The sequence below is a fragment of the Hemibagrus wyckioides genome, linkage group LG01 (genome assembly GCF_019097595.1).
Source record: "Hemibagrus wyckioides isolate EC202008001 linkage group LG01, SWU_Hwy_1.0, whole genome shotgun sequence".
Taxonomy (NCBI): Eukaryota; Metazoa; Chordata; class Actinopteri; order Siluriformes; family Bagridae; genus Hemibagrus; species Hemibagrus wyckioides.
The window spans coordinates 21,158,971-21,178,035 of record NC_080710.1 but is presented as its reverse complement, the minus strand read 5'-3'; the positions used below and the strand labels follow the sequence as shown (position 1 = coordinate 21,178,035).

The following is a 19,065-nucleotide window of genomic DNA, read 5'->3' as shown; positions in this document are numbered from 1 at the left end:
CTCATTTAATTATACAGATCATGGAGTGAATTAATTTAGCATATTTCCTTACCCCCCTGAAATGAACTCCTGGCAATGCCACCGAGATGGACAGACACATACCACACACCCATACGAATGCTCTGTTACGCTTATCATGTCACCTTTGCCGTCATAGGCAATGCAAATACTGCAGCGTGGTTGTATATCCTTAACTCTCTAAAGAACACCTCTCTCCACCTCACACCAGAGCCTTGCTCAACCCCATGCACACAACCGAGATCAGAAAAAGGTCCACAGGGTCAAAAGTGTGGAACACCACAGGGGTGCCCACAGAGAGTCACGCACACACTCTCACATATGGTCCTGGCCACTTGGAGAACACTTCAAAAGCCTGATGCCAAAGATGGAGATACAAACATCAAACATCATTAGTAGAGACTGACGGCACCTTACTCGAGCCCCACAGAGCACAACGGAGGGAAAAGCCTTCAACTACAACTTGTGAGTTCTTAACGAAAATATATAGCAGTCTGAGTAGATGTTCAAACAGATATCATAGAAAAGCCAAAGTCCTTATATCAAGTAAACTCATCATGCTCTGAAATAATAATAATAATAATAATAATAATAATAATAATGAGAAGAAGAAGAAGAAGACTTGTTGTTGTTATTATTATAAAATACTGTAGTCTACAATATGATAATGTTGATACTTTCTCCAAACTGAGATCTTAAACAAAGCATCTGAATTGACCAGTGTGTCAGTGTTATCGGGAAAGGGAGCAATGGGAAGAATTTTTGTGGAAGAACAAAAGTGGCACTATTCTATTATACTCATTAACATTTACAATTGTTGCTTTGAAACCTGTGTTTGTGAAGTCTGCGCTGAATATCTTATAGTTTTTCCTGTATACTGCACCGGAATATATATATGGCATTTATCATCTTGCGTTTTAGGAAACAAATATAGTAAAATGAATCATAAATCTTAATGAGGCAATAAGTAGAATCGGCTTTAATACATGCAATCATATTCATATTCAGTAGGGACTTTATCCTGGTCAGAGGATCTGTAGTCTCTCACAGGTACACTGTGTGTGAGGTATATATACTAGATCAGACACCACTGTGTATTCACACCTACTGTAGGTAATCCACATACTGGCATGTTTTAGGAGTTGGGAGGAAACCTTAAAACTTGGAGAAAACCCATATGGAATGCTGCCTTCCTGCGTTAAAACAGTACAGGAACATAATGACCGAACCATGCTTCCCAACTTCACCTCTACAGCACTAAAAAAGATAAAGTTAATGCTGGGGAACACTATTAAGAGTGTTGCTCAACTCTCATATTCAGCAGTACAAGTTCCAAAACTATATGAGGACACAAAGAAGAAAAAAAAAAATCAAGCACTAACAGATGTCAGATATTTTCCTCTAAGAACGTAAGTGGTCGAGTGTAGACGTGATCCCATTCATGAGCATCATAGTTCAGTGCATTTCTGACTGCTTGCTCAAGTCTCATTGTCCTCAAACTGCATTTATCCCAGACAACCACATAGCAGTCTTGCTGAGAGCCTAAAAAAATGTGCTTGTGGAGTGGTTGCTCAAGGAAGCAAAGTTGTTATGCATAAGAATAGACAACGGCGCAAACATTGTGGCTGCTGTAAGGAGCTTAGGTTGGCTGTGGCTAAATTGCTTTGGCCATAACCTGCGTCCAGCGGTTACCAGCAGCACTGCCAGTGAGAGTCAGCACCTAGCCTGAGCTTCGGGTCTTTGCAAAAGCCTCGTCAGCACTTTCTCCTCAAGCTGGCTAAAGAACCGAAAGCCATTCAGAGTGCAGGAGGAGATCCATATACTGTAGCACAGATTTGTTCTGCTGGGTTTTCTGATCTAAAGAAGAGTTTACGACACTCTCTCTCTCTCTACCATGTCAACAAAGGACAAGTGTAAGGGGGGAATGGGGCAAGCAGAGGACACTGTGGATCATTTTGATGATACTGTGATTTAGTGGTGTTACAATCATGCACACTTCCCTCTAGCCTAGACGTACTTGAGCCCCCACTGATCCCCCCTGATTCAAGCACAGCTGGAAATGTGGTCACAGTTTTCATTTTTTTAATTTGAGAGTTTCCTGTTTTCTCGTCCATTGGACTTAATTTATTTACTGATTTCGATGTAAATTAAACATAGTCAGCGTTTCTCATTGAACTAAAGCTCCTAACTCTTAAGTCCGCTTTCAGTTTAAACTCTTCCAGAGCTACATTTTCTGTTCTCTTCTCTTTTACTAATAAATGGAGTGCACTTATGAATTGGGATTAAAAACCTATTCAGTGCCAAAGAATAAGGAATAACAAAAGATCTGTCCCCATAATTTTATTATCTTATTATCCATGTCAAGACCCTCTACTGACATAATTATTAATACAGCTAATTATTGCTATGACTAAACCTAAACTAAACCCTAACATCAGTATCTCAAAGGAAACATTTTGATTCTTTTATTGGTTTAAATAAAAGCTGCAGTATTGTGAGTGTGGTTTGAGGGGGAAGATGTGGGGACCAACCAAATGACCTCATAAGGTTAAATCAGAGATACTGTTAAAGCCCTAAAATTCGCTTTGATAATTTAAAGATGTTAACAATAGCATGGAAGTTAAATTATAGTGTTGCTGTTTCCTGTGTATGTGTATAGTGTGCTTACATACCTACACATCCCTGACAGTATCATTATGAACTCAGATTTCCGAACTAAAGCCTTTCCTTGCAGGTAAAGACATGTCACACATCATGCAGTTACAAATTAACGCATTTCAAATCTCCTGTTTCCTCAGCACCCAGCTGATCCCAGAGAGATAAACGCTGCAGCTCTCGTCCGCTTTCTTACCCAAACAGTACTGCGTGATTCCTGCTGCCTCCTTTTATTCACTACTTTTACTCAGCTGATGAATCTATTTTAGCATGAACTGCCCTCACAGGCAACTTGGTCCGTTATGTGTGGTCAGTGACATTACCAAAGCCTTCAGGGTGTAAACATGTAAACTACACACGACCTCTCTCTGCGTGTGCACACCATTTCCTTGCCACCCCTGCCTGTGACAGCTGTTTACGCTAAAGAAGACAGTCTGCTCCCGAGGCCTGGCTCGGCTCCAAATAAAATAACACTGAGCTGAAGAAAAGTCAGCCAACATGTAATACAAGTGGATAACTGAGAGAGGAAAAAACAGGAATCTGAAAAATGTTGGTGGATATTTTTCTCCGCCCCACACATTTTCTTTACCATGCTCTTTACCGCAGACTGGTCCCTGCTGTGCAACCCAGTTACTAAGAGAGAGAATGGAGGGATAAAGACAGTGTCTAAATCCCAAAATTTATAAATGGACCACAACTGAGGCTGTCTGCAAACAAAACATAGAAACAGAAGAATGAAATTCTTAACTGAAGCTTTACTTAAATTTTAAGAAGAGCAGCAAATTGTCAATCAAATAAAACATCCTGTGTTGCCGGCTCACACTCCTCGGTTCTATCCTGAGCTCAGGTTACATTCTGTGTGGGGTTTCTCACTCTCCTCTGGGTTCTCTGGTTTCTTTCCCTGTCCCAAAAACACAGCAGTGGGTGGATTAGCTGTACCAAATTGCCCCTAGGTGTGAATGTGTTTACAAGGTGCCCTGCGATGAACCGCGATCGCATTCAGTCTGTATTCCTGATGCTTTCAGTCTGTATTATTGCCTGGTGTGTATTCCTGATGCTTTCAGTCTGTATTATTGCCCAGTGTTCACAGGATAATCTCTGTATCCACTGCAGCCCTGACCAGGATAAACAGATTCCTGAAGATGAATGAATGAATAAAGAGAACATCAATGATATCAGTCACATCCACTCTGAGTCAATCCCGTTTAACTCAGATGCACCCTCCAAGGTTTCGACTTAGTATGAGACAGCCTCATGAAACATTTTTGTGACAGGAGTACAACTAATTGAGTGTTTTATATCCGCAGCCATAACAATGTCATAACCTGTCGCTACTGTGAGACAGTTCCTTTTATTGGCCAATTTAAAGCCCTGTCAGGGAAACATGGAATTCCTTTGCCTGCTGTGTGTGACTGGGTCTAAACAGACAAATAAACTGACAACAAGTACTGTGTTAATACTCCGCTACCAATCTGAGAGTGTGTATCTCCAGTTAGTGCCTCTTAAAGACCTAATCCATATGCAAGCAACATGCTTAATCTTCAGTGTGTATGAGAGGGAGTAAGAGAGTGAATGAGAAGACAGGGAATAGAGAGAATGGAGAGACAATGAGCTCAGCACCACAACTCTCTAATGACTTCCATGCCTGGCTCTGATTGAAACCACACCAGTGCTCCTTAGTTCCACAGGCAGGGGCCAAGCCAGGCACTCCGCTATTCTTCTGCACTCCCTTTTTCTCAACTTTAGATGCATCCGTTTGGCCAAGCAGGGCTAAACAAGATCGTTCCTATAAGAGGTTATGAAAGGGCAAGAAGTCGAGATGAGACCCCAACTCTGTCCACATCCTCTAGGTGACCACAACCACATGCCATGAGTTCCTCTATTTCAACTGACCAGCCCACGTCCAGCCCATATGCAAAGAAAAGGCGTGTTGAGTAAGGGTTTGATGTGGAGAGCGAGTGTAATTAGAGGCCCCATAACATACAGAGGAACAGAGTAGGCCTGTCCATCTGTTGGGTAGTGGAAGGCTGGGGAGGAGCGATGGAAGGATTGCGCTGCCCTGGTGTTTTGAAGTGCTTCGTATAGGCGTGGTTGTAAATGTCAATCAGAATTGGAGACAGGTCCCACTTGGCCAGTGCTGTCTGGCCGCCAAGGCTTGGGTTTTGGCGCAGCCTCACAAATCGATTAATCAGTGGTCACACTGCATGTGCATAATACCCACCTCTCAAAAAGCATGTTCACTTTAATGGAAGACGACACTGTAAAAGGCATTCGGGTAGGCATTACGTTTCCCTCCACCTCCTCGGATTTTGAACAGAAAATTTAGCCTCTCGATCTGTCAGTCATGGAAGTGTCGGTCAATAGAAAAACAAGTATCTGTCATGTCTTGAAGAGTTTGTTATTATTATTTTGATTTTGTCAAGAAGCTTTTTCAGCTCCTCAGAAACTCACAAATAATAAAAACTAGCTAGCTGGCTACACTCAAATGTTCACTGAACCTCCAGGAACATGTCACACCAGGGCGCCTAATATTGCTCCTCCCCGGAAAAGACACATGCAAGGCGAAGCTCCAGTGTGAGCGCTGCTTTAAACTTGGGTAGGACACAGACTCCGCCAACACATACACAGTACGTAAGAGTTGTGGAGTAGCCAAGTGGAGAGCAAGTCAAGTTCCTCAAACTCAACAGGGGCACTTTGAAAGAGCAATTAAATCTTTGAACTGTCTCAAACACTCAGTTGACACCCCATTAGGCAGTCATGGTTGCAGGCCTTCCAGCCCGAGTGTTAAGGAGGGCGTTGAGGATGTGGCATCTAGCTTGCGGGATGCTGGATGATCATAAAGGGTCAAGAACAAGCGAGACTGAAGGGCTAAGAAGGCTTGCTGATATGGAGAATTGGCACATAAAAGTTATGTCAACGGTTAACCTCGATGGCGTTCCTCTCAAACGCTAACATTACCGTCACATGGTTTTCTTTACTTCAGCATTTAGCTGAACTCCAAGGTAATAAACAAAAATGAAACACAGTCAACAAATGAGGGAAAATCTAACTATTTGTCTCATGCGGCAACCCATGGCATGATGTAGCTGCCACAACTGCAAGTGGCCTCATTACTTAGAGTACTAAGAAAATGCAGTGAGCCTTTGGGATAGCAACAGAAGTGCAGTCAGGTTTTATTTGGCATATTTCTGAGTACTGTCTTTACCTTCCATTCCACAGTGTGACTCAAGCTGCTATTTTTATATTAAAAAAAACCTTACAAATTTGTTTCGTGCATGCTTTTTGGAAATGAGTCCCACATTCAGAAATTTTATTGGTCTATAAACTAAAGGGTATTGTACCCAACTAGCCATATTACCATATTTAGTAGCTTTATAAGGAAACATATTAAGGTATAATTGCTTTGGGAGGTTAGCTAGTGAGGGACTAACAAAGGTGAAAGCTAGAAAATCTCACTTGCTTATGGGACACTGGACCTTTTGTCTGCAGCTCCACAGTTTCCAATCACCATGAGGAAATATGGAGTGTATTACAAGAATTATATAATAAGTCCTTTTTATTTTAGTTCATTTCCGAAAATTAACTTTTACAGTGCGGTAAAATGTGGTCCAAAAGAAAACCATCTGTTTGGCATTTAATATTGCCAGCACAAGGGATCCTCTAATGACAGTGATTGAGCGGGAAAGAGGGAATCTCCTTGTGTATGAGGGAACAACAACCAAAAAAAACAAAACACAAAAAAATGGTGAAATTCTAACACATAAATGTTTTACCCACAAAGTGCTATGACATGACAAATGGGTGGTGTGAAATAGTGTTGCTAAACTCACCCTTTTATTTGCATGAACTGAAAACATCTCCATTCTCCATCTTAAATGGAGCAACAGCTCGCAAAACGGAGATATGGGCTGTTGGTGGAGGAAACACACCACCCCAAATCTGAATCAGGAGTCTTTCGGTCTGGATAAATGAATTAACGCTAACTGATGTTGTTGAGGAAAGGGCGTGTGGGTGTTTCTGTGGCAAATAAATACAAAGAGAACTCAAACCAGATTTGCCACTGAGGGTCAAACAGGGCTTGAGGTATCAATGTGACTGTGAGTTCATGCCATCTCTGTTCCCTCTGTGAGAAAGCCAGAGGCATACCATAGCACTGCTGCTCTGTGTGCTGCAGCAGGCACTAGCGGGCCAGTCGTCTCTGCACGATACACATCCTCTGCCCTGACACCACAGCCAGAGCCAATAACGCATTGACTAAGGCTGTCAAATTGTCATTAAACTGATAAATCAACTTAAGCAGGAACGACAGGGTTTCATTAGTGCACGACTGCTCACGGATGTTCTGCATCAGAGTGGTGCTGAAACACAATAAACTGCAGGAGCTTGATCGGAGTTAAAAACAAATCAGACCACAAATCTTCTGGTGACAGAGAAAGTGAAGACAGCAGATTCCCACTCTTCCAAGGACTAGGAATACAGCATTATACGCACAATGAAAAGTCCTATTTAACTTAGCATTTTCCTCTACAGTTAAAATGTTGTTCACAAAATCGGACAAAAAACGTTCCCATCAGTTCTGTGCTGCCCTTGAACTCTGAGAGATTTAATCCCTGTCAGGTGATGGAGATCAAATGAAGCCATCTCTAACTGATCTCCTCAAATATGCTCCCCCTCAACCTCTCTCTCTCTCTCTCTCTCTCTCTCTCTCTCACAGCCTTGGATGCCCCCCTTCATCAAGACACGCTTCTTCCTGTGTGCTGCAAGAAGCTACTCACATTCTCATACCTCCACTCATTTTACACGAGCATGGTAAAACAATCACACCGTTCTGTAGAAGGACAGTCTCAAACACAACACACCTACTCCTTAACAAGCAGGAGAACTGCTGTCCAAGACCTGAGGGCAATAGAAAAGCCAAACCAGCCACTGGAAAAGGGTCTATTGGACAGCAGGAGACTGGGGACTCGTACACATAAACTCGTTGACTCGATGAAGAACATCCATCTCCTGGATTAGGGAGGCACCGCGTGAAAAGCTCTCGTTAAAAGACGTGCCATCTGCAGCCTTTTCACTTTTTCCAAACGGAGAGTGGCAAACACCGTTTTTGAGAAAAAAAAGAAGAAGAAAAAAGCTCTTGGAGTGTTCTCCTTCCCTGTCAGGCACTTAATCAATGACTTACACCGCATGAACATACCAGGAGCCAACATTAACGTGTCCACCCATTGACCTGGGACCTTGTTTAAGCTTTCTGCAAACACAGCGCTACATTTAACAGCTCCTTTCTTTCGTGCCTTTCTGTGCAAGTAAGGGTTTAGTAAACCGAACGAAATGTAAACATCAGGAATTCTTTAAAAGAATGTGTGTCCTGCTCACACCAAGTGGGAGTTATTAATTTCTCTCGTTTGTTTAAATCAGTTCGTTCATACCCTCAATCAACCTTTCAATGCCAGGCTGGTCTCAGACTGATCTCTCCACAACCTTCACATACTTTGGTTTCAATTCCAGCAATCAGGTTTTGTGATGTCTGGGTGTGGTACAGTTTCACCGTGGACCAGAACCAATTATAAACATACAGCATGCAGGAGAGGAAATAAAAATGTCGATGGAAGTAAATCGAACTGTAGATACAGTATCTATTCTTTGCAAAAACACACAATCTCTGTTACAGTTTCTCCATTTCTAGAACTCAGAAATAAGCCTTTCTTTCAAGATATTCACCTCTCCAGAGCACAGGATTTTTCTGGCTATATGCTTCTATTAGTTCCATTATCAAGCACTTAATTAGACTATTAATTACAAATAGCACTTTCTAAGCTACAACTCAGAAGACACGCATATACAGCAATCTGTGCTTACACACACACACACACACACTTCCTGAGGTTCTACAGACAATGATTAACAATGTTTAATTTAAAAATATTGAAATACCTCCTGCTTTCAGTCTACAAGAAACCAAAACCATATCAACAGAAGATGAGGTTAAAGCGATGAAGTCATGAAAAACGTTTCTAATGGTAGGAATGAAAGTGAAAAAGTGTTCAAACTAAATAGCTACAGAAATACCTAATAACCTCCTGCATGTTCTCCATAACAAGTTTATGTGAACTGAAAAGAAACATGTGCACTTAACATTTGATGAAAAAGTAAGTTGCCGTGAAAAGTACTTCTACTAACCTATAATAATTAACACCTGGCTCCTGTTTAGGGACACGTGAGGCTCCTCAGAACATTAATACATGTGTAATGACCATAACAGGTTTATGAACTTCAGTAAATTTCTTTTTGGGGTACAAAAAAAAACATACATCAGCCTAGTAATATTTATACTACTCTGTGAAAAGCATTTGGAATAAATTAATTAGCAACAAAGGAGTTAACAGCATCCCTTTTTACAGATCTGCACGCCTGATTTCTCTCTTCCTCTGGGCTACGCTGGCACATGAGCCTTTTGGGGTTTTTTATGTAGTCAGCAGGTGGCATCATTAGCCAGGGAATAAAATGAAAACTAATACCCTAGAGTCTAGCAATGATATCATAGCAGGACTCGCTACACCCCCCCCCGTCTGCTCTCTGTTGCATGCAGTGTAGGGGGTAAGGAGGTGTAAATTGGATGTTTCTTACTGTTGGTTTAGTTTTATTTGCACAGAATGAAAAAGATGTGTTGGGTTTGAGGCACAGGGGAAAAAAACGGTGTGCGCTGCAGCACTACTTTTAATCCTAACTCGTTACGATGCTCTTTTCATGTGCCAAATGCTGACTAGAGAAGGGTTAATAAAGTAAAGGAATACAAAACTGAGTACACCTTAAAAAACACTGTATATTCACATGCTGATTAGCGTATGGCTGAATCTTTAGGGAGCGTAATCGTAGCGCATGACTTGAGTCTCTGGAATGATTCAAATACCGCTGTACAAGAGCAAGCCAGCAAATACGAGTATAAAGCTGTCACAGGAACCCACAGGGCAAGAAAAATATTTGACTGTTTTGGAGTCTATTGAACCATGATTTCTCTCCCATGGTACTCTCAATAAGCATGATAAATAAAATAAGGAAGTAAATTTATAGCTTGGCTGACTTCCACAGCATTTCAAGTGTCACTCCTGGCCTTATGTATATCATAACAACAGAACCTACTTCCTCTTTTATAAGCATCCAGTGCAGACAGACTGCATGGTTTAGGGGCCTCAGATATATATATAAGTGGCATTGCCATCTATGGATAATCTATATCTTACACGACACACACACACACACACACACAATGCACTATTTTCGCACTGCAATCACTATTTTTTTCTTTGCCTCACATCCACAAACCAAACACAGTTCACCTCAGCTAACTTTGATCCCATTAAGAAAATTATATTACGGAGTATCTGAGATCACACAAGTCTTGTAGAAAAATAAGGGAGCAGAAGATGTGTGTGTGCCAGTACCCCGCAGTGATGGCCTGATTATTTGCAGATGGGTGGTGGGGAAGACTTGCAGCCGGAATAAAGGTCCCCCCTAGCATGCCATGCATATGATTACACCTAACCCTCATGCTCATTACTTCTTTCTTTTTTAGCTTAGATATTTAAATGTGTTACAGTAGCACTATATGCAGCTCATTTATTTTCTCTCTCTAAATGCAACTCCACTCTTCCTTTAACTATAGAAGGTCATTTGGAGTGAGTTGCTTATTTCTCTTCGCCAGTAAACAGACTACCGGTGAATTGACATCATCACTGTGAGTAAACTGAAACCACACATCTACGTAGCTTCTCTTTTTAAACTTAATTACCTGATATTAAATCTAGCAATCAGAAGCTATGTTCAAACACATACAGATCATTTGTGGGCTGATTTTATTATCTGACTTGCATTTCTAATTTTTACTTAGGACTTATTATCCAGGACTTAATTAGATTTAGGCTGTTAGCTAGCACACTAAATAATCTGTTAGATGGACAGCTGCTCGTAGTGGGCATTAGTTCTAGATTTTGGCTAGCTCCACAACGTCAGGATATTACAGCTCAAAGTTAATCAACACAGAATTTGTCATAAATAGCAAATTTACGATTGGTATAATTGTTCTGAGGTGACATGTGCAAAGTAGTGGGTAGATTCATTGATTTTTTTTTTCTAGATGAATCCACCAGCAGCATCTAGAGGAGATGTGCATGCAGCACAAATTAAACTTATGAACAAACTCTGGCTCCAGTGATTACAGTGAGAGGTGCAATGTCCAACATCCCAATAGATTTTTCTTTCATTTATGATTTATAGAAATAAAAGTAGAACAAAGTACATAGTCTGTACACCAAAGCATGGTGTGTGATGCACCTTGGAGACAGACGTTTAGGCGATGTGTAGGCTTTGATGGTATGTGTGTTTCTCCTTTTTGGGTAGTGGTCATGGTGGGGGCAGGGCAGCGGAAGAATGATTTCCGTTTCTGTGATTGGTTCACAATTCAACATGTCTACGTTGGTTAAATCTATGCCACAGTTTATCGGCCCACTTCATTAGCTTTCTGAGTATCGTAGAGTCTACTGGGTATCATGAATGAGCCAGATGTCCCTTCACATGGACTCAAATCCCTCTGTCACTCAAGAACTGACTGCTAGACTCAACACTGCTGTACTGTGGACATGCTGACGTTTTTTTTATTTTTCATTTTTTCACCTAACTACAAAATAATTTCAATAAAAGTTTAATAAACTATTAAATGACGCTGAAATAAAAAGAATAGGATTCTACCTTCTATGTGACATTATGTATTTTAATAAAAGTTATGATTAATAAGGAAGCAGGAGTTCAGGACTCACTGCATAAAAACTAAAAACTAGAGACAACTGATTGTTCCACGTGACTTTACAACAAATCCGGACAACTAACACAGATATCAGGACACCAAAGTGAAATCGTGTGTGTGAGACAAAGCTGACAAGTGATCAAACTTACACACACACTAATTGTCCGACCTTCTGAACAATTTAAGAGGAAATAGTGTTAGTGTAGGTCTAATCAGATCTGGGAACATGGCGTTAATTTGTTAGCTACAAGTGTGTACACTGACTTGATATATTTATCCTAAATATTTGTCCTTACCATAAACTGGTTATCTCTGAAATCCTTATGTAAAGTGGTGCTGAACTAAGAAGCAGCTATTCGCGGTGTTAGTTCCTGCTCGTGTCTTTACGCGCTTTTACGCGCAGGCACACAGGCGCTCAAGTCAGCAGTAGAAACCGAAAAGTTTGAAGTTAGGACTGAATTTTTTACATGCATTTATTTTCCTTTCCATTAGTCAAAAAATAATTTAAAAAATATATGACTGGGGCAGTGGTGGCTCAGCGATTAAGATGTCGGACTCGGAGGTTGTGAGTTCAAATCATAGCACCGCCAAGTTGCCACTGCTGGGCCCATGAGCAAGGCCCTTAACCCTCAACAGCTCAGTAATATAAATGAGATGAATATAAGTCGCTCAGGATAAGCGTGTCTGCCAAATGCTATAAATGTCTAGCTACAAGCTACATATTTTTCACCGTACACCCAAATGCATGAAATGTATCTTTTCCACAGATACCCTGTAGTGAAATTAAGTTTAGTAATATAACATAGAAGCCATCTCCAGATTTTTTTTTTGTACCTAAAATGAATACCCCTCCCGCTTAATGCACCCATGCGCCAAATCGAAGCCCTGATATCTCAATTAAAGTGTGTGAGCAGATACCCGGTGTGATTCGCAGTCTGCTTTTACCTCTTTTGTTCCTTCTCCAGCGATGCGCCTGCGTCTGACAGTGGCTGTAGTCCATGCAGTTCAACACGATCAAAGCAAAGGAGAAGAGTCGAAACTGCATCTGGGCGGCTGTGCGTTCTCTCGACTCAGTCAGAAGTGCCAAAAGTGTTGTTCTTTTCCGTGCACAGTCCTCAAGGTCCGTGTTTAAGGTTTGAATGTTGCCTACAGATTGTTCCTAGAGGTGACTGGGAAGTTTAGAAGTCCATACTTCAGCGTGTCGCTCATCAGACGGGAAAGAGTTTCTCATCAGCGACTAATGTCATTTTTATCAAGCGTGTTAAAAAGTGCACGAAACAGGGTTAATCATAGGCTAGAAGAACACTCCCGTACCCTATGGAAAGAGTTAGAATGAGATTATGTAAGTCAGTGCAAGACGGTGAGCAGATACAGAACAGCCTATAGCGGAGGGTGAAGATTCGTAATTCATCAGCAAAACAGTCATTTAGCGCACACAAAGCAGTTTATAATACATCAACGTTATCTGGTGGTCTCGTTGTGTCGTAACGCAGCGCAGATCGCCAGCCGACATGTTCGGCAAAACGTTTAAAGCAGGATGATACCTTCAATATAAGCTACATACAGACGCACACGCGCGCACACACACACTCACGCGCACACACAAGATGACATAAGGCTACCTGCGAAAAAGAGAGAGTCTGAAAAGAGAGCTCAAAAAAAAAGAGTCCGATCCGGATGAAAAACTAATATCAAGTTCCTTCAGAAGGCCAAAGTGGAGTTAGGGCACAGAGCATCCCGCTCACCGGGAGAAAGTTTGTCACTCCAAACCCCGGCGTGGATCCGTTATTCACAGCTCATCACACTCTGCGCTCGGGAGAAGCAGCACTCTGGCTCTTCACGTGCTGCTCCGCGGATTGGGGGGAAAAAAGCGCCTCGGGATTTTTGTCCTCCGCAAAGAAAAAAACACACACACACACACTCACACACAGTTATGTCGAACACCTGAAGCTCGTTAGTGATCGTGAAGCCGTGTGTGAGGTCGACGTGTGGCTTTCTCCGCCTGGTCAGCACATATAGGCTCCGTAGCGCTCGGCTGATGAGGAGGTGAAGCTTAGTGGTGCTGATGCTTGGGCCGCTTTTACTATATAAGCTCAGCGCTGCTGTCACGTGGAGACTCCCAACATCTTGGTGGGGCTTTTTTTTTTTTTTTTGGAAGCCCCACCGTCCAGAAGAGGGGTGTTTTTCACTTTTTTTTTTTCACATTTCCAAGATGATGCATGCCATTAAATCCACCGGGTCTAATAGAAATTACTTAATGAGCAAGCCCTGGGTCCTAGTGCAGGTTAGATATTAAAAAAAAATCTTACCAGACTCCTTGTGCTTGCTCTGAGTCTTTGCTTTGCCTTCCACACCCAAGGCTAATGAGTTCGTTTTCCTTAACGTGTTTCTCAGGTTGAAGTTTTTTTTTTTAATGGAAAAGTTAAAATTCTTACAAGGCAAGTCGCCGCTTTAAATGAAGAAACTCGACTGGCGGATCTACAGCGCACTTAAAGTTCATTTATGAGAGGATACATGACGCACGAGGATACATTTAACTCGACTGGCAATATTTAAGTCGCATAGTGACTGCAGAGTGAAAATCAAACGCATTAATCCCTCAGACTGATGGCTACATTATTGTTTAGCTATTTTGCGTAGGCCTCCGAGGGAATGAAAGTGTCATATGCTTGTTATACAGCGTTATAAATGAAGCGTCCTCACGCGCACAAGGCTGTGTGTAGGAAAACGTCCAGTGTGATGGAGATCGTTTCACTTGTAAGCATCTGTGCACCTACATCACCCCCGTCATCAGTCTGATCTGCAATGGTTTTTTAAATTAAACACAAATGTTTTACCCTGCTTGACCACTAGGTGTGGCACTTAATCTTTTATTTATTTGTCCTTTTTATGTTCCTCACTTTTGCGGATGTGTTTCTTTTCCACTGTGATGTACACACGATAATAGAGAAAGCCTCTGGGATGAGGTCAGACTCGCTGCTGCTCAACCGCCATTAAGTCACACTGCAATTCCCACAGACCATGGAAAAAGTTTTAGGCCGCATCCTAAATGACTTCGAACTCCCTCTATAAGTACCTTACATAAGATATAAAAAGTATGCCTTATACTCCCTGATTAGTGCACTACCTGTCCAATAGGAAGCCGATAGGGGTTTGACGTCAGCATAACATCAGTGTATACGTCAAATCCCAGAAATTGTGCCTTGTTCTTTTCCGTAGTCGACATCCAGTAGTTGCAAAGTGTGCAGGAGAAAGTATGGACTGCATGCTCAGAGTAGCCAGTGGACACCAGATGACCATATATGACTCATGTATATTTTCACTGAATTATTATGTTGTTTTTTTTGCCATATAAAAAAAGGTATTAAGTAGGAAAAGAAGAAGCAAGTCCAAGCTAAATATAAAATAATGTAACATTTCTTATAGAAAGTATAAGAATCATAAGAGTATAAGAAGTAATATTCGACTAAAGGATACCAGAAGGATCATTTATTTGCAAAATATTGTCTTTTTCAATTACAGACAAAATGATGCTGTGGTAGTGAGGAGTTGGTAAATGGACACGAAGGAAATAACTCACTTTATTACATGTAAATACAGCCCAAACTTTAAATGAAAAATAAAACCAGTGTGGTGGCTAATTTTTGCACAAGGCACGTGAATTTGTGTGTAATTTGACAAATCGATCAAGGTTGGCAAGTTTGGACTGTTACATAGCATAAAACATCACAGTATAAACTAGATAAACTTAAGTAGTTTGACTGAAGAGAGACAAATTTCTTGCCTACCTCAAATGTCACTGGTCTGATGTGTGCAGCGTGTATAGGTTCATGTAGCTCATGTGCAAGTATCATAAACGTGTCAGTGACACCTAGTCAACTTCTTTAAAAAAGTAAAGTACTTGTTTAAAAATAAGAGCTGGCGTTGTGTTCAAAATGGCTGCCACCATTGTTGCATGATGCTATCATGATTACTTTTTTTAATCAATATTACAACTTACAACTTCTATAAGTTATACTTCTTTAAGTCATCAGTTAGGTTACTTTTGAGGTAAAATACAACAACATAATTTGTACAAGAGATCATCAGAATAGTCTAATCCATTAACTGCCATAAAGGATCCCATTACAAATTATTAAAGTGAGTCCATGGACTAACAAAGATTTGACACACAACAGTTTTTTTCAGAGGTCTTGGGGCATTGTATGAAAGCTTGTTGTATCGTATTGCTTACTGGTAAGGTTCAATGCTTTTAACTCACAGAAAAAGTTTGACATTTGATCGGAAGAACTATAATCAAACAAATTCTTCACAGATGCCCACAGTGTACATGCTACACACAATGCTCCCTCATAGTTTGGTTGCTGTTGTAGAAAGAACATTATTTACTGTCCAGTGTCATCCAAAATAGGATGGGTTTCCTTCTGAGCCTGGTTCCTCTCAAGGTTTCTTCCTCAGAGAGATTTCCCTTGCCACTGTTGCCTCAGGCTTGCCCATTAGGGATAAATAGTAACTTAACTTTAAACTTTACACTTCTGTAAAGCCACTTTGAGACAGTGTCCATTGTTAAAAGCACTATACAAGTACATTGAATTGAAATTGAATAGTTAATGACTGACAACAGCAAGGCAACATCCATTTCACCATTAGCTACTAATGTCTAAAGACAGTCTTATGGTTTCCAACCCTTAACCAGCATATGTAAAAGTAACTGGTATCATTTACACTGACCTGGAACTTCATGCTCCACAATTTGATTTGGACTGTTTAGTGTGATAATTGCCATACTGCAATAATATAATAGAATCCTTATTTGGATAATGTTGCACATAATTTTCTGTCTGACAGTAAGATAAGCAATAGGTCAGGGTACAGGGTCAGTCTCATGTGAACCCCTGCAGTGTTTTGGGATTAAAGGCTTTGCTCGAGGGCTGATAAGAGGAACTAGTAGTACAGGTCTAGCACTGGATACAGGCCGGCTCTGTTAACCTTGGCCATCTCGAGGACACGAACTTGTGATCCTCTGGTCATTCCATTACTCCCCGAGATCCCACATCCCTTGATCATGTTCACAAAGAACGAATGCATGGTGGTAGGGTAAATACATGACCTGTAAATGTCACTGTAGCCTTTTAAACCACTTTCCACTAAAACCTTTCCTAAATTACAGAAAACTAGTCAAGGAAAAATGACCAGAACAAGCAACAAAACAGTGTGCAACTATTGGAATTACACAGCGCATTTAGCCAAAAGTTCAACCTTTTTAGAGAACAACGCCAAACAGAAAGGTCATGTAGTGGTGTGGACCAAAAAACCTTACTCGTCCTTTTGCCTGTTTGTTTATTTATTTATTTTGAGTAAAGTGTCCAGCTTTGTGGTGGAGAGGTTTGCTCACCACATGTCTAATGTTGGTCTGGATGTAGTACTAAAACAACATTTGATACAGCACTCTTAAGGTTCAAGTGATAATTAAGGGGTGCATGGGTTTTATTTTTGTAATGTGTCATGGCACAGGACCGGCAAAAGAACCGGTAAACCAATTACTTTATCCACCTCCACCTCCTCGTTTCGTGGCTGGCCGCCTCTCGCTTACTCTCTCTTGCTCACACAGACTGTGGAAGCAAAGGTGATGTCAGCGTTTTAGCTGTCTGGCTACATGCCTGAACACTATGGCAGCTGTGAACCCCCCCCTTCACTCATCCAGAAAGACAGCGCTCATAAATGTGTCAGCTGACGGAGAGGCCAAAATAGACAGACATGCATCGTGTCTTAGCCGCCACCGTGTGTGTGTGTGTGTGTGTGTGTGTGTGTGTGTGTGTGTGTGTGTGTGTGTGTGTGTGTGTGTGTGTGTGTGAGAGAGAGAGAGAGAGAGAGAGAGAGAGAGAGAGAGAGAGAGAGAGAGAATGAAAGAGATGGAGAGAAACAAGGAAAGGGCAAACAGAAAGACTGCAGCTGTTGTGATGCAGAGAGGATGAGATAAGAAGGAAAGGGAGGGCGGTATAAGAGGAGGGGGCATTAAGCTGATTGTGTTGTTGGCTAATGCAGCCTGATGAGTCGTGAGCATCACTCTGCGCATACAGAAGGCATAACTGGCATTGAATTGGTATTGAGCAAGTTGACATCACCTCTTTATTCTTCCTTCAGTGCTGTTCCTCCTGCAGGAGAGCGGTGGCTCACTATGGTACAGGGCTGTAAAACTCAGCAGACTAAACACTCGTTCATCATTATGGTGCGCAGACGTGCTGTTTCGTGAAAACGCAGCCTAGAACCACGTCCCACTCGATGACTCTGCTTGCTCATTAAAACTTCATTTATTACACACAAAAGAGTATGACCACTTCGGCCTCAACCACCGTTCGTAATGTCCAGAAATAACAGGCAAGTACAGGGTGAAAGGTTTTGTAAGAGAATTTTTTTTATTGAACACATCATGTTTACTTGACTGAGGTTAAATAAAAGTTTCATTTCTGACTTTAAGGTGTAATAAAAAGGAAATCAATGTGTTCAAGAGCAGGATGGGAATGCTGGAGAGTAACAGGAAGTTAATATGGCAGCACGCACACCGTCTGCTCACAGTTCTGCTCAATAGAAGCCTGAGTCCTGAGCAGCCCAGTTTGGAGTCTGCAGGAGGAGAGAAGACAGATCCTGTGTTAATTAGGTAATTCACAGAGAGGTCAAGTGAAGTGTTTATGGCTGGTTGTAGAGTTTGTCATTTTAGCTGACTGATCACTGTGTAGACAGATATATGGAGTGGGGAAAAATTCACTGTCTACAATATACTGTATAACACAATGCTAAACAAATGCAAGTAGGACAATCACACTGTTATAATGGAGTCAGCTTCCTAAATGTACTGATCTCTGACTGTTTAAAAAAAAAGGTACTTTTGGACAAAAAAACAAACTCTCTATAGTATAGACAGACAGACAAATACAATGGGGGTATGAGAGAGAGAGAGAGAGAGAGAGAGAGAGAGAGAGAGAGAAAGAGAGAGAGAATAGCCCTATAACTTTACTTTGTTCAGAGCCCAGGATGTTGCATTTGGCGGTTTTTTCCTCGGTGAAAAATATCCTTGTGTGTTAGGTGTTATTTCATAATCCTTGGCCCTTGAGAATGTGTATAAATGTGTACTTGTGCCATTTTAATGATGATTTAAATCTATTATTTCTGAACACAATTTTTAAAATGTATTTTGAATTTTGAGTTCTGTGAATCAGAGCCACAGTTTGTAAAAGGTGAATTCTTCTGGGTCTTGGCAAGCTATTTGACACACAATAGACAACACACACAAGACACAAACACACACACATACACACAGATCAAACAGTGACTGCCCTGGACCCCAAGCAAAACATCTGTGGTGACTCCTAAGTGCAGAGAACTTCATCTCGGAGTTCACAGAGAGCTTGGTGTGCGAGAGTGTGTGTTATTTACTCTATAGATCTGAGTCACTGGACTTGGGCCCTCTTCTTTACGGCTGTGCTGCCATCTACCTTGTTATTAGTGCTTTGAAGAAGAATGGCATGATGAAAGCACTCGCTCTGTTAAACTTGCTCTTACTGGTTTATACCGTGTAAAGATAGCTCTAGGTTGAT

General features: G+C 41.3%; 2 protein-coding genes across 2 annotated transcripts in view; both read right to left on the bottom strand.

Annotated features, from left to right (window-relative positions):
- rspo2 (R-spondin 2) overlaps positions 1-13,560 on the bottom strand; it is a 53,997-nt gene extending 40,437 nt beyond the window's left edge. Inside the window, exons 1-2 of the mRNA XM_058397469.1 lie at positions 13,093-13,560; positions 12,416-12,785 (exon numbers count right to left, since the gene is read on the bottom strand). Coding sequence (XP_058253452.1) covers positions 12,416-12,515 — 100 coding nt within the window. The 5' untranslated portion in view covers positions 12,516-12,785; positions 13,093-13,560. The remainder of the gene's footprint in view (positions 1-12,415; positions 12,786-13,092) is intronic.
- A 4,307-nt stretch (positions 13,561-17,867) lies between these two features.
- The window catches only part of eif3ea (eukaryotic translation initiation factor 3, subunit E, a), a 35,221-nt gene continuing 34,023 nt past the window's right edge, over positions 17,868-19,065 (bottom strand). The window contains exon 13 of the mRNA XM_058395022.1: positions 17,868-18,091. Coding sequence (XP_058251005.1) covers positions 18,053-18,091 — 39 coding nt within the window. The 3' untranslated portion in view covers positions 17,868-18,052. The remainder of the gene's footprint in view (positions 18,092-19,065) is intronic.